The sequence below is a fragment of the Phyllostomus hastatus genome, unplaced genomic scaffold (genome assembly GCF_019186645.2).
Source record: "Phyllostomus hastatus isolate PE091 unplaced genomic scaffold, TTU_PhHast_1.1 phas_contig_150, whole genome shotgun sequence".
In the NCBI taxonomy this organism is placed as follows: domain Eukaryota; kingdom Metazoa; phylum Chordata; class Mammalia; order Chiroptera; family Phyllostomidae; genus Phyllostomus; species Phyllostomus hastatus.
In genome coordinates, this window is record NW_025333611.1 from 4,231,371 (window position 1) to 4,247,111 (window position 15,741).

Here is a 15,741-nt window from a genome sequence, read left to right on the forward strand (position 1 = left end):
TGGGACCCTAGAGAAAAATGTGCTTCCATTCTGTGCCTGATCTAATTTCACCTTCAGTAATTTCTCAGACGGCCCAGCTCCCATTTTCTGCTATTGATACTCAAGGCCTTGAGTCTTCTTCCTCTTATTAGCTTTCAAAACTGAATAATTAACACGCTGTTCAAAGATACCTAATTATTTGGAGGATACGCCGCATGAGGTAGGAGTCTTTGTTTCCTATTCCCTGGCAGAGGGGGTGTTTGCTAGTGGGTGTTTGCTGGAGGAATGGCCTCCCTTGGCCCTAGACCTTACCCAGACGCCCAACGCGAAGGGAACAGCGGCGGGTGGGGCGGGAGCGCGGCACAGCTGAGTCACTTAGGAACTCACACTCCCGTCCCCTGACGGACCTGATGAATCAGAATCAGACTCAAGGGAAAGAACGTGCCAGCCTGGAAAAGTCTCCTCCATGACGAGCCCGACCCCCCCCCCCCGCCGTAAGGCACCCATCTACAAGACGCCAGCAGAGATCTGACCCTTCTACAGAAGACTGGGGTGAAACACCAGTACTAAATTCTGCGCCCAGTCTCCTGGGTAGAAATTAAGAGATTCAAAGCCTATTCTGTCTAAAGCACACGGACACAAAGGTGCTCACACTTCATGATGCTCGCCTCCCGCGTCAGCGCTACGCAGTGGGCACCAAAGCCAGGGGCCCAGGAGCCGGGGCGGGGGGCTCCCTCCTGACCCTCTGGGTCCCAGCGAGTCTACGACTTTACAGAGGCTGTTGCAGCTCTCTGAACTTCACCTTCCTCAACTGTGAAACGAGATCAAAAACCTCACGTAAAGGGTTATTGTAAGGACCTCAGTTAAGAGAGAATTCTCAGAAGGAGCACAGCATAAAAATCAGAGGTAAGTGCCCTTTCACTTGAAGCTGCCTCCTGCACAGAGCACCGTCCGCCGCAGAGGAAGAGCGACGCAGACCTGCATCGGCGCGCCCTCTGGCCCGCCACCCGGGCCGTGGCACGTGCGCAGATGTGCACGGATGGCGATTCAGGCGCAAGCTAAGATGGAAGACACTTCCACACGCCACGCGGCTTAAAGAAGGCAGGCTCCCCCTTCTAACGAGGGCCACCGTGTCACCCAACTTCAGGTGTACTCACCTCCTCTTGTCAGGGAGCTCCCCCTGCCCCTTGGCAATGTGCCGGATGTTGCCTGAAGAGCCCACACTCTCAGCCTGGCCTCAAAGGGCACAAAGACGGCTTCCAATGTCAGAGACAAAGTTCCAAAATGCTGCGTGGCGCAGAGAATAATCTAGGACAGGGGAGGTGACCTCCTCACGCCTCTCTGTCCTCCCCTCACCATTTCCCCTATGTGTCCTGCTTTCCGCCACGGGGACTACTCCAGCGGCAGGAGGCTGCACCAGAACAAGAGGGGTTCTCTGGAGCTGGGGTGCATAGCTGCTGTGACCAGGAAGGCCCGTTTTGATCAAAACTTCCCAGAGAGGCTCCCCACCACGACAGCCACCACTCCAGCGAACACCACGGGTGGAACAGAACCACCGCCCTCGGTCACAAAAGGCTACTGTGAATCCATCAGCACCTTTAAACGTGTTTTCAACTCACTACATCAGCATCCACGAGCTTTTAGAAGACCATCACACATACACGAAAGACACATGTAATGGGAGTGCCTGGTCCTATGGGCTCACAGGCCCATCAAATAATTCTCAGGGCCGAAGAGGCCTGCGGCCCACAAACCAAGAGCAGAAACATTGCCCGAGGTCAAGTTTAACAGCTGCTTCCTACACGTAATACACTTAGGCCTGTCTGAAAAAGGAAAGACACAGTCTGGAAGCAAAGCCTCCACTCGGCCCACTAAATTTGATGTTTGGTTCAGTACCTTCTACAGGCCACCCACTGTTAAATATCGCCAAACCCAGGATCACAAAGTTTATACGCTGTTTTCAGTCATTAAACCTTTAAAATCTTCGATTCCTGTCACTGAGGACAGCACGCCAGAGAGACTGCATACACCTGGTAATTTAGAGATCACGACGTCCAGCCCTTCACCTGCAAGTGAGGACGCCAACGCCCAGGGAGGGGTGACTGGCCGAGGCCGCATGACTGCAGATGGCAGAGTCAGCTTCGGACACAGTCCAAAGTGCTGCTTTTTTTATTCCTTACCATTCGGGAAAGTCTGTTTGTCTACAAGCTAACAACTTGTAATCATTTACAATAAAGAGACCACGTGACTGATTTAAATATCTCTATGTAATGGACTATGCCAGACATTCATCATGTGAAATATTGTAGCCAGTCAAAATTAGATTTTTTTAAGGTTCTTTATACTTCACTTAATCATGCCTGTTTTTCAGAATTAAGACTTCCGCTTGATTGTTGGTCTCAAGAATTAAAAAAGGGTCCTCTAATTGGTGGATTCCTCCTCTCTCCCAGTGCATGGCACCTGGCACCTGCCCAGGTGGGCTCCAGAGAGACCATGGAACTGCTTTCCGTTCCGAGTTCCACTGGCGCTCCTCGCCGCCTGGTTACCAGGTCGTCCCGGCGGAAAGCAAAGCCCCGCTTGCAGAACGGCGCGCGCTGGCGCGGGGCTGGACTCCGAGCCGGTCAGTCGGACAACATGACAAAGCCGGGGGCAGCCTGGCCACCTCCCGGTCTGATTCAAAAAAGGAGCAACTCGTTTAAAACCAGTTAAAAATGTATTCCTTTTGCAAACATTTACTGCTCAACACCACCACATTCACTGAATTTTCTCTCTCGTCCCTCCTGTAACTTTGGTAGTGAGGCTAGCGGCCACAGAGGGGGAAAGGGTGAGCAGGGCCATTCACGAATCAGGCGTACACAGCTGAGAAGTGAGTCAACCGCTACAACACTCAGGTGGCCATTCCATGTGTGTAGGGAAGAAATAATTTCGCACACCACTGTGTAGCTGTTCCGCCGTCCTTCCTGTTGCTAAATTGAAAGCAAAGAGAATCTTGGATACTTTTATGACAGCTGCGAACCAGGTGGCACTGATCCCCTCCCTCACAGTCAACAAAGAACCGGTTCCAGGATCGCGGAACGGGATCAAGGGAAGTCTTAGGACCTTCACGACAACACCCTGTTGCGTTACTCCAGAATCAGAAGGACCTCCACTGTGTAGGCAGGAGCAGATGGGACTGTTCTAGTAGCTGTCACCTCTCCACAGAATTTTACAACATGGAAGAGAAAACCAAAAATAGTAAGTGACATTACCAAAAGGTACTCGATCTGCTATTATTAATTTGGACGCAGAGCATGAACAAGATGGATCTCCACAAATGTCCTGCACCTCTTTCACTTTTTGACCCTGCAGAGGTCCCCCATATTTAACACTGGTGAACTGTGGACAACGTGGGAAAACCGGACTGCATCAGTGTCGCTCTGACTCCGTGTCTCAATGTTAACTAACACTGTTCCTGTCTGTCTACATGGTGACACCTATACCCACCGAGCCAGACAGGGCACTGAGTGTGAAATGTGAAACATCACAGAGAAGCACATAATGTGCTGCCTGATGGCTGTTAGTTTTCTAATTTGTTATTTCTAAGTGTTAACTGTCACATGTAGTTCACTGCCCCGAATGTAAGACAAAATTAAGTCACAGCAGCCATAAAATGTTTGCCTTAATACAATGGTAAAAAGCTGATAACCTAAAAGAATGTTTTAAAGAAATGTTTAGGATCTTCAAACCTTCCAGTGACATAAAATGTTTCGGTCACTCTCTCCCCTGCGCCCTTTACCCTCACCTCTCACCCAGGTACCATCAGAGTCGCAACAGTGTTTGAAGATGAGGACTCCATTATCACAGACTCAAGACTGTGTTCAATGTTCAGGATTAAGAAGATAAGGGGACTGCTTAGGTAATTATGGGCCTACCTCATGGATGACATAAGACAAATTCCCCCTTTGTGACAACTGCTTATAGGATTTTCAGAACAAATCACAACGAGGGCCACTAGCCCCTCATGAACGCGCGGAGGGCAGGCGACCGGTACAGCCCGCTTCCAGGACACGGCACGGAGACCACCTGGGCCGCAGAGGGCCTGCTTGCAGCTCAGAGGTCAGAGTTAGTAGGACTTCGGCCCAATGGCGGCGTGAGCACGTCAGTGTTTGTGCATGTTGGTGTTCACAAACATCGTACCTCGTTCTCCTAGACGTTTCCTTCCCCCACCATCCCCTTAAAAAACAAAACAAACAAAACAAAACAAAACAACCAACACCAAGCCCCCAACCTGAAAAGTGCAGTCACGCCTTTCAAAACCCACGCGTCCGCAAACTCTGCCTGTCACACGGTGCCCTGAGGACTCGAACAAACCCCGATCGACGCCAGAAGGGCGCCAGAAGGGCGCCAGCGGTGCCCGATGCAGGACACACCCCGCACGGCAACAGGAAGACAAACGAGCCCCTCTCCTCCGCCCTCCTCTTCCTCGCAAAGGGAGTTCCCTCAACCCAGAAGCCCAGGTCCCACCCTAAGGCACAACGACTGGGGGCAGCAGAGAAAGGCTGTTTAGGGTTTCCCACTTGGCAGTCAGGAAAGGGGGGGTGCAGAAGGAGGGGAGACCGTGTCTCTTCTGAACAGCCACACATGAAGTTCACTGTAGCCGAGTTCAAATTACACTCTTGCTGTGTGCCTCACGCCACTACTCAGGAGGCTTCTAGAAGTAGGGCAGTCTCCCGCTCCCCAGGGATCTCGGCAACTCCCCTGCCGTACTGCTTGGGATCACTTGGTATCCTCCAAACACGCAATAAAGAGCCAGTGAGGGCTGGAAGGCTCCGGCTGGGCTCCTCGCAGCTGCCTGGCTGACTCCGAGTCTTCAAGACCCATAATCCACGGAGACCGTCCACTGTGCCCGGAGACAGGCGACACCAAGTAACGGCAGTTTACTAGGAAGGAGACACTTGATTATAAATCCAAGTGAAATTAGCTGGTTTGCATTAGCCATTTCTTCTTTATGGCACTTCGTATCATACTCTGTTAAATCTGCCCTAAAGGAAAATGGCCATCGAACCCTTTGAAAAGGTGATGGGGACCGGGGTGCACAGTGCGCAGCACGGTCACCCCGACTTAACTCGAAATCAGTTAAATACTGTAAGAAATGATACCCACCATCCCCACGTAAAATACATCATTTTAACATTATAGCAACAAAACTTATTTTAGTGAGAGTTCATTTCCCTTTAGAAAACTTTATTTACTCTGGAATTCAAATTTGTAACTGAATGATATGAGTCCTGTTTTCAGCAACTCTCTTGACAGGTTTTTATCTCGGTCTCTATAGCATCAGCAGCGTGCACTATCTGTGCTGAAACATCTGCATCAGTGCGCAACATCTGTTCTTGCAAACAGAGGGCCACGTGACCGCAATTTGGAATACAGGAATATTAGGAGAATTGTGTATCGAAGGAAAATTTCAGGTTTCCTGGTTATTATCCACGGTATCCTTTTTAAGTAGCACTAACTTCCTTTCCCGCTTTGGTAAAGACACAGAATTTAAATGACTATCCCAACAGTCACTCTCTTACAGTGACATGAAAAAAAAATCTTATGTAAAATTAATGAAACAGACTGTGGACAAAACTTTCAACTGAGTCTGATTTTCTTCTAGAGAGATTATTATAAATTCTTTTGCTTAGCAACAACGAAAAGAGGCACAGATGGAATTACCACTTACGCATTTGTTTCAAGCCCACAGCAATGAAAAATAGAGAGGGGAAGGGCCCCCAGATTTAATGTGCAAATAAAGACAGGAAAAGATATCAAAAGTATTTTTAAATGCAAGGTCATAATACCTTCGGCAGTCAGGAATTAAATACATGGCATTTTTGAAGGAGATCCAGCTCTTAAATTCTTATTAAATGAACGCACGGAGCGAGTGAGGCAGTAACAGCCAACTGGATAGCATACTCCCGCTGCTTACCCTGCACAGGCCATTGGCTCCCGGGGCGCCCTGGGGACGTGTCAAAAGATCGGCACTTTAAACAACCTGCATTTCTCAATGCCGTCCTTGCTGCTTACATTCAGATTAAGAGTTTAAAATGCCTGACACTCAGAAGGGTTGGGGTGGGTGTGCTGAGCTCCCCCTTCCAAAAACGGAAAGCAAGATATATTCTCTAACAACACGAAGAGCATGAGACACCCATTTCGCCACACTCTGGGGGGAAACGAGATGATATTCGGACTCACAATTTGGTTACTATCTGAACAACCATAATGTTTAGACAATGTAGAGATTGCCTTTGTTCTCACAATAATTCCGCTGTCTCATTGGGCTTTCTGGTGAAATGAAGCAAATTGGATATGAAATTGTTTTCGCGTATAGGACATAAAACGCTCAACCACCGTCATGAAAAGTGTGAGCTGTTCGCCTCCGTCTGACATCTGATCATTTTCAAGTGCTATTTTTTGCCTTGTTATTCCAGTGCTGTCTCCCGTGCTTCCAGGCCGCAAACCAGTCCTCTTGGGTTTACATGTATATTCCTTTGCTCCCTTCACACCCAGGAAAGATAAAAAAAGGCTCCTTGGTTTTCAAAGGTCTCTCTCCTACCACGCACTGAATACAATGCAGCTCCAGGAATCTTTATTTCACTGTGTCCAGCCTATTTTGCAGAAGGCTGAAAACAGATGTGCTCGCATGTGGTTTTCATCTAGCTCACGCTGCTCCATTTTTAAACAATAAGTACCAATTTCACAGGCAAGGGAAAAAGCCCACAAATAACAGCAATATACAATATTCCCCAAATGTTCGTTCGTCTGAACACCAACAACAGTAAAAGTGTTTCTGTCCAGATGAAGAAGGCACTGGATAAGCCTAATAACACTGGAGCAGCGCACAAGCTGCCGGCTGGGCGACCAAAACTCCAAGCTGGTCTGTAGCTCGGGCTCTGAGTGTATGAGCCTGGCGGGCAGGAAAGAAAATGAATTGCCTCTGGAGAAGAGCTTCTGCGGGCTGCCACTAGCTTTGGTGATGGGGAAGGCAATACAGAATTTCGAAGATAAAAACGTCCAGACATGCCAGCTGATCAGAGCCAGGGCATGGAGATAAGGTGGAGGGAGGACCCTTTTCCTCCCAAAGAGCTAAACCTCTGTACATGGAGAAAATGATAGGAGCCTTCACATTCTTAGAAAAACTATTTTTAGATAAACTGTAAAAAAACTAATATAAATTATGAAATGAAGGTTAGGTACTGCTTTGGTACATCTGTTAAAATGTTAAAAAGGAAAAAAAGATTTTCAACAAGCCAGCTGCAACAATTGACACATTTATAAAGGAACTCAAAAACTATATTTGAAGGTTCCGAGGCATATTAAGCACTTTGCCATCTGTTGACAGCAAAGATAAAAATTTTAAACCCCACTACACTAAGGGAGATTTTTTTTCCCCCAAAAGGAAAAAGCAAATTCAATTTTCTGTTTGTTTGCTTTTAATTTAAATAAGAGAGCCACACCAATCCATTCAACTTGGAGTTCTTATGCCAAATTTAGGCTTTATTAAACACTTACATACAAACTGCATCTCTATGAGGAGCCACAAATGAAGGATAAAAATAAATGACGTCGATCGTAATATACTTTATTAAATTATTTTTCAGATAAACCCAAATATAAATTTTGCCTCCAAAGGATGGAGTCTCTTTAAAACAATTCTCAAATGAATTCTTTTAAGTGAATGTTTATACTTTTTTTCTGAGAGACGTATCATTCTCTACTAACTCACAGAATTAATGCCCATTTTCTGTTCTCTCTGTTTCTAAGGAAGCTGGGCACACGAAGAGAGTATTTATTTTCAAAGTGGACATTCAGGTTTCATATACTTATTTCAAAAGGACAATATGTTATTTTTAAAAGATATTCAACTTTCATCATTTCCTTTGAACAAACTGTCACAAAACAAGAGAACCACTAGTAGAAGTGAGCATCCATTTTCCCAACAGGTATCTAAATCAATAAAGAGAGTTTAACAAGAAATAAAGTATGCCCCCAGGTAAAACTACATTTTGGTAATAATAGACTGTAGTGATATAAAGTTTATCATCTTGGTTAAAAAAAATATATATAAGCATAACTATAATCTTGCATTTGAGGACCATGAACTCATCTGTGAAGTCTTTATTGCTCTTTGAAGGAAAATATACACAGAGTTCATTTACTTTGTGTATATATACTTCATATACTTAAGTCACCTTGCCACTGAAACTGAAACGGAAACTGGCTTTCTCATTTGATAAGCGTGAGAACAGAAGTAATAGATGTTTAGTAATATTGATACTATTCACTGAGTGTCTTCTATAAACTAGACAGCATGTTGGATCTCACAGACACATCCCACCACTGAATCCTCACCGACGGTGGCGGCAGAACGGCGCCCTAAGTCCGGGTCTGCCCGACCGCCCTCGGCCACGCTTCCACAGATCTCAACTTCGCGAGACCTTCATGTTCCAGCCCAGGCCAATCGGATTTGGTTTTCTCTTTCATCAGACTTAACTTTTGATTATCCCTACAGAATCAGCTAAAAGAAACTTAATTTAGGTAAAAATTGGTTACAGATTATTAAAAAAAAAGGGAATACTGTATAAAGGCAGAACTTTGCACAAAAATTCGACAATGAAAGAGAAGAAGTAAACCTGAGAGAGAGGTCCTGGCTGCATCTGATAAACTGAGAAGACGCTGCTGTTGATCCTGTAAGAACAGCCTATGCAAACCCTTTTATGCAACCTAAATACTGATTAGACTTGCTTCTTCGAGCATCGCGCAATAAACTGTTTACATCTGCTGCTGTTTGCAAACTGTGTTTCTCTAATAAAACAATAGGCGCTTATTGTGAAAATGAGTTCTAATTATTCATGATCCTTAGTATCTAGTACCTAAGAGGTTAGGAGGGAGGGAGGCAGGCAGGAGAGAGAGAGAGAGAGAGAGAGAGAGAGAGAGAGAGAGAGAGAGAGAGAAAGGAAGAAAGGAAGAAAGAGTTGCTGAAGGAATCAAATACATTAAGAATAAACAAATATCCTTTAGCTACTTTTTCTGTACCTAGTTTTTAACTTTGAAAAAATTACAGTTTCCGAGCAAGTTGCAAAAAGCAGAACAGAGAGGTCCCAGGGCCCTGGGTACAGCGTGTCCTAACGGTCACACCTGACATAACCACAGTGCAGAGCCAGGACACGGACCCTGGTGCGAGTCACAGGCCTCATTTGGATTTCTCCTTTGGCTGCTTTCTAATGGTGTGCACTTTTTCTGGTCTAGAAAGGACCTTAGACTCTCCTCATTTTTCTGATGAAAAAACGAGAAGGTCAGAGAGGCTGAAGGACAACCCAAAGTCAGAAGGCTGAACAGTGGCAAAATAAAGCCAGTTCTGAGTGCGAGACCATCTTTCCTCAGAAGCAGTGTGGGTTGGACGAGTCCTCTATCGGATTTCCACAAGGGCATCAGCAAAGACCTTCAAAATTATCTTATTTCAGAGTTACCTCATCAGATGGAGGAGTATTATTTTCATCTATTATTTTTCATCTCTGCAGACTTCGAAAAGCTTTCGTCATTGAAAAACTGACCATTATTCACTTGTTGAAAAATATTTAGTTCTACTCATCAGTAATATGATAAACCAGACTGAAAAAATAAACACCCAAACTGGGCCAGGCTGATCACCACTTGAAGCCACAGGCTACCTTGTCACATCTAACCCCAGTGCAAGATGCGTCTGGCACAGAGCAGGCTCGTAACCATCGAATGAATGAATGAATGAATGAATGAATGAATGAACGAACGAACGAATGAACGAACAAATGAACAAATGGGCAGACAAATGAACAAACAAGTAACTTAAGTGGGATGATCATATATACCAAACCACCTAATTTTTTTTCTAAAGTGCTTTCAAGTAAAATAGATGTATGTACAGAAAAATACAGGGTCCAGCAGCAGGCTTGCTCAGAGTGTGGTTGGTGGGGCACCCGAATGTCTCCCACGAGGTGGACAGCACTTTGAACATTTCACCTAAAATGTATCATATGATGTGCTTGAGTGTGATATTGTTATGCTACAAAATTACATGCTTATAATTTCATAATAACAGATTTTCTAATAAAGAAGGGGCATTATTTGTGTTGGACCCTGTATTTTATTTTGTGGCATAGTTTTTACAAACTCAGATCTGGAAGGGCCCTAAGAAAACATCTGTTCTGGTCATTCTCAACCCTGGCTACACATTAAGAAATAATATGTCACCTAGGCTGGTGTGGCTGATTGGTTGGGAGTCATCCCACAAAGCAAAGGGTCACGGGTTCAGTTCCCGGTCAGGACACACGGCTGGGCTGGAGGCCCAGTCCCTGGTTGGGGCGCATGCGAGAGGCTACTGACAGGTGTTTCTCTCTCACATGGATGCTTCTCCTCCTCTTTCATCCTACCTTCCCTTCTCTCCAAGTAAATAATAGCTTTTAAAAAAACTTTTAAAAAAAGGAATAATATGTTAAGCCCCACCCACACATGGGACGGGGCCCAGGTACCTGTATGTTGTTTTTAAAGCTCCCCATTGTAAGTCCCTTATTGTGAGGCTGACTTGAAATCTCTTGTTATAAAGATGACACTGAGCCCTACTCAAACCCAAATTCTCCTTCAAGACAGCACAGATAGTGAGAAACAGAACGAGGCGGGAATCCAGGTAGGAATAGCACTGTTTTCTCTTAACATAATACACAGGAACTATTTCAAGAACAACATCATTTTAACTTTGAAACTGTTGGCCATTTAAAAAAATATTAAACTAGGCTAAAAACCTGTCAACATTTGAGCTCTTCCACGTGTACAGTCACCGTAACGAGTGGACAGACACACAGGTTTGTACCACTGCCCTGTGGCTGCCTGAGATATAAACGTGAGGCCCGTGGTTCGAGTCTTCGGCTACCCCCCCGCCCCCCGAGCTGTTCACCCTCCGGTAGCTCTCTTCGTGAACACCGAGACGGCCTGCAGTGGGCGGCTATCGAGTATTTAAACATGCATAAAACTGACTGCACACAAAATAGGAATCCAACACATGTGCCATATGGTTGATCAGGTTATACAGGTAGCACGAATTTCACACCACTGAAACCAAATAGTTACATTTTAAAACTTACCTTTGATCGAGTCGTTTTCAGCTCTCATGATGTCAATGAGGGAGCTCTCCAGGGAGTGCATGTCGAAGGTCCTGGGGCGCTCCTGCAACACAGACAGCCACAGGCCACGTTAAGACGGCATTCAGTCACAAAGGAGGGCGCTAAGGCCTGCTGCCCCGGGCCCGACGCAGATCACGACGTGGCAATCTCACGCCCTCTCTGTGCAATGTGCATCATTACTGCATTTTCTTTGGGACAGTTAAAAAGCACCAAAACCACAAGAGTTAAGTACCCCTGGCTTAACAAAGAGTGATTTGATGTCCAATAATGATTTCAATAAAAGCATTACTTTTTCTGACAAGGCGGAAACAATTAAAACCAGGTGAGAATGTTCAATATAAAAATAAAATTTGTAATCTTTCTCTGCCACTTAAGATCAAAATACTGCCGCCAAGCTTTCCAAACTGGCCCCAGCAGTTACTGAAGAAAGTGGCATCTATGCGTGCTATTTACAATAGCTCTATTTTCTTACAAGCCGAGGTATGAAAATAGTCACCAAATAACTGCGAGACCACTCAGAGGCAAAGTATTCCTGATCTTGCTGCCATTAAGTTTAAAGGGCAGGAAGGGTGTGGAGAACACTGCCGGCCGGCCCAAACGCCGGCTTAACAAAGCGCATTTCAGGAGTGGGTGAGGAATCCTAAAATACACAACCACCCAACTGCTCCGGCATTCTTCTGCGTGAAGAGTCCTACAGATAACTAAAATTAAAGCTCAGCTTGATAAGTGAAAAGTAGGAGACGAAAACATTTTCAAATTATATTCTGAGAGGAGGCAGCAATACGCGCATCTGACCCACCTTACGCACAGCACGCACACACAAAGACCACAGCCAGAGTATTAAAGAAAAGGAATCTGGCCCTGGCTGGATAACTCAGTTGGTTAGAGCATCGTCCCCAATATGCCAAGTTTGTGGGTTTGATCCCCGGTCAGGGAATGTACAAGAATCAAACAATAAATGCATAAGTACATGGAACAACAAATTGATGTTTCTCTCTCTCTCTCAAATCAATCTTTTTTTAAAAAAGGATTTTAACGAGCAGGATTCCATAACCTTCTCTTCAGTGACATTTTCTCTCTCCCACACAGTATTTTTTAACTCACAGATCTCCAGATGCAATGTATTGAGAAGGGATTTTAGGCTCCGCATGAATTCAGAAGGAACAGCCTCAGCAGATCGCTGATGCCGAGAACAAGGGGGCCGTCCAAAGGCGCGGGCACGGCGTCCTTGCCGACCTTGACCTAATATGTACTCCTGCCCACAATCCAACATCGTGACCAATCATAATAATGATAAACTACACATTTGTTTAACATTTTATTTCTTATGATGCTTTGGTAACTCAAAGACTCCAAAAGCAACATATTTTGTCAAACATTCTGTTCTCAGAGAGGTTCTAAAGTTTATCATTCTCGATTTACACACTCTTGCTGATCTTTTCTGCTCATTTTCAACCTCTAATTTAAAAAAACTAAAATGTAAGTGTCTGTGCCATTAGCAAATGGGTGGAGGAGCAGACACTAATAATTAAACCCAAGAAATAAGAGCAGCACAAAGTTCGTTTTCCTACCTAATGACGAAAAAGTCAAATCAAGAGCGCTTTGATTTCCATAGCTCATTCCTCAGTTTTGTGTTTTCTGATTGCGAGTTGAGCCAAATATCATAACCACTGATCTGTGTTCTAGGATACTTCCCGGAAAGTACACAACTGAAAAACAGAAGGCCTGCTAAATGAAGGCTCTTCTTGACTGCACTCGATGACCAAGGCATGACCATCAATATAAACCAACGGCGTGATTTCAGACACCGAGAAGCCCCAGCTCCCCTCCTGGCATGTCACGTGACCCTGGCACGTCTATCCTCTAGGCCTCCTTCCTGATCTGGGAAAGGAAAGAGTTTGATTAGCTCTCTAATGTCCCTTCCTTAGCTCCAAAATACAATGGCAGTCTAGCTTTCCGATATCTTTATCTTGTGTCCTTCCAAGATTCACAGTTTAAATGATGATGATGATTACAGCAGGAACCAAAAATGTGAATGAGAATTACTAATCAAAGTTTATCATTTCTGCCCACAAAAAGGTGAGGGTCAACCAATGACAGATTAATGCAAAATAACAAGCTTAAAAATCCACTTAAAACAATTCATTGAGTGGAATGTCTTGATTTCAAAAAATAAAAAGGTCAAAGGTTCTAGTATGAAACAAAAAGCACCGGCAACTATATTTGCTTCAACCCACCCACCACTGCCAGTTATGGTAGGCAGCCTATAGCGAGGAAAGGGAGAAAAGTAGAACTACCATTTATTGAGCATCTACTAAGTACCTACCTTATTCCAGGTACTTTATTAACACTGCCTTAATTAATCCTCAAACCTCCTTACACGTATCATTCCTGTTTTGATGATAAAAACTAAGACTATGCAAAAAGCCACAGTTCACTGCACAGTTCGGCAGTCCAGTCAGGATTCAAATTCGTGTCTCACTCCAGAGCAAGTGTGCTTCCATGGGTAAGGTCATGGCCATAGCAGTCCAAGGCCCACTCTAATTAAGGCATACATTTGAGTAAATGAGACACTCTGCTGTAAGGGGCAAGGGGACAGGAATGCTGGCTGGTGCCCGACACACAGCAGGCACTCAAATATTACTCACTAAACAAAAGAACAAAATGTATGTATAAGAGTAATAAAGGGTGATATTGGAGATGCTAAAAACATAAGAAGAGAAAGAGAAGCTGTATCTTCCATCTCCTATTGGGATGTCAGACATAATATCCCACAGTAATAATATCAGCAGCTAACATCTATCTAGTGCTAATGCTTCACATGTCTCTTATTTATTACTGACAAAAATCCTACACAATCAGGTATGTTCAGTTATTATCCCATTTCACAGATGAAGAAACTGAAGCTTAGAGTGATTAATAACTTTGTCGATATCAGGTAAGTGAAGGAGGCAGAATCTGAAGGAGGAACCAGGCCTTATTGATACTGGAACACATAGTTAATAATCATGAATGAAAATAAAAGAGCACCAATTATTTTCAAGGCTCAGCAGAGCAAACATGGTTATAATGCTTAGAACCCATTTCATGATCTTAACTGTTATATTTTCATTATAGCAATTTCAATTATCATCTTAATATAATATATTGAGTTGTGTGGCAGTAACTGATTGGTTTCCGTTTCCACCATTTCTACTTCACAGGACAATTCCTCAAGGAAAAATCATACAAGTCACTATAAAAATCAAAATTGATAAAAATAACTTTCTGAAAACAGGACCTGTCCTTTCGTGACACACATCTGAGTGGACCTGTCACGGCAAAGAGGAAGCACTGCGTCGGCACGTGACCGATGACACGGCAGGGTGCTCACGGCATTCCAGACGGGGCCGCGAGACGTGCACGAACCACGCAGTGCGTTACTGTCAGAAAGAACCACCAGATTCAGTTCAGCCGCAAGTCGAAACCGTCCTTTGTGGTTTGGGGTTTTTGCCATTGTTCGTGTTCAGACGGATCATCGAGGCCAGTGTATCTCATGCTTGAGAGGAAATCAGAATCATCTGGAGGTCTTGTCCAAACACGGATTCCTGGGTCTACCCCCAAAGTTTCTCTTCCAGGGGCTCCAGGTAGGGTCCGAGAATTCACATCGCTAACAAGTTTTCAAGTGAAGCTGAGGACCATCACACTGGCAGGACCACTGAGTTAAGCAATTGCATTCAACAGGCTAACTTCATTAGGCACTCGGGGGTGTGACTGGTAGCTTACTTACATCCTGGCGGGCCAGTCATGATATCGTTGAGCTTAAATATTTCACATAAACCATTTTAAGGTTTCCTTATGAAGAGAAGGACTTTGCTCTCAAAACCCAAACAAAGCCTTCTGTTCCTTGCTCTAAGGTCATAACTTGGGGAAAAAATTACAATCAAGTTCAATTTCAACAAATCAGCCACCATGACCATTCCATTACTGACTCTTGTGCTTTTATACTTGAGTTCATGTGTTTCGACATACTCGACTGGGTCCAAAACAAAATATAATTAAGTGAATGTGGCCACATCATTAAGAACCAAAGCCAAAATTCAGCTACTCCCCGTACTCATTCTGTTCCTGCAAAGGCCGACATTACTGTGATGGACACTTCTCAGATTACCATGTATCTGTACCAGCCTATGGAAGTTTCTCTCACTGGCTTAAATTTTGCCTGGTGAACAAGGGAAAGGAAGATACTTTGTTTTGAAGGTAAAGTCTATGCCAGTGTGCCAAAGAGGTGCCTAAATAAATAGGAAGTTTGAGATGCCAGTAGGGCTGTAATTAATCAAAGGTCACTAACTATAAGAGTTTTTATCTAAGATTTTCCAAAATGTAAATATTCTTCTTGGCTTGAATATTTAAACCCACAGACATTAAAGGTTAACCACATGGTCAACTTCCAAGATTCCACTCCCAGGTGACCCTCACATTCCTGTATGGGCACAAGTCCCTTTCCCCCCCATGTCCCCCTAGCATGCTGACATCCTACATGATATCGACAAGCTCTTCTTTGGCGGTCTCCCCACTGGGCTGTGAGCTCCACGCATCCCGG

General features: G+C 44.6%; 1 protein-coding gene across 4 annotated transcripts in view; it reads right to left on the reverse strand.

The window, feature by feature from the left end:
* CPEB4 (cytoplasmic polyadenylation element binding protein 4) overlaps positions 1-15,741 on the reverse strand; it is a 56,885-nt gene that overhangs the window by 28,302 nt on the left and 12,842 nt on the right. For all 4 annotated transcript variants that reach the window (XM_045819209.1, XM_045819201.1, XM_045819192.1 and 1 more), the window contains exon 2: positions 11,121-11,202. In XM_045819209.1, the coding sequence (XP_045675165.1) occupies positions 11,121-11,202 (82 nt within the window). The remainder of the gene's footprint in view (positions 1-11,120; positions 11,203-15,741) is intronic.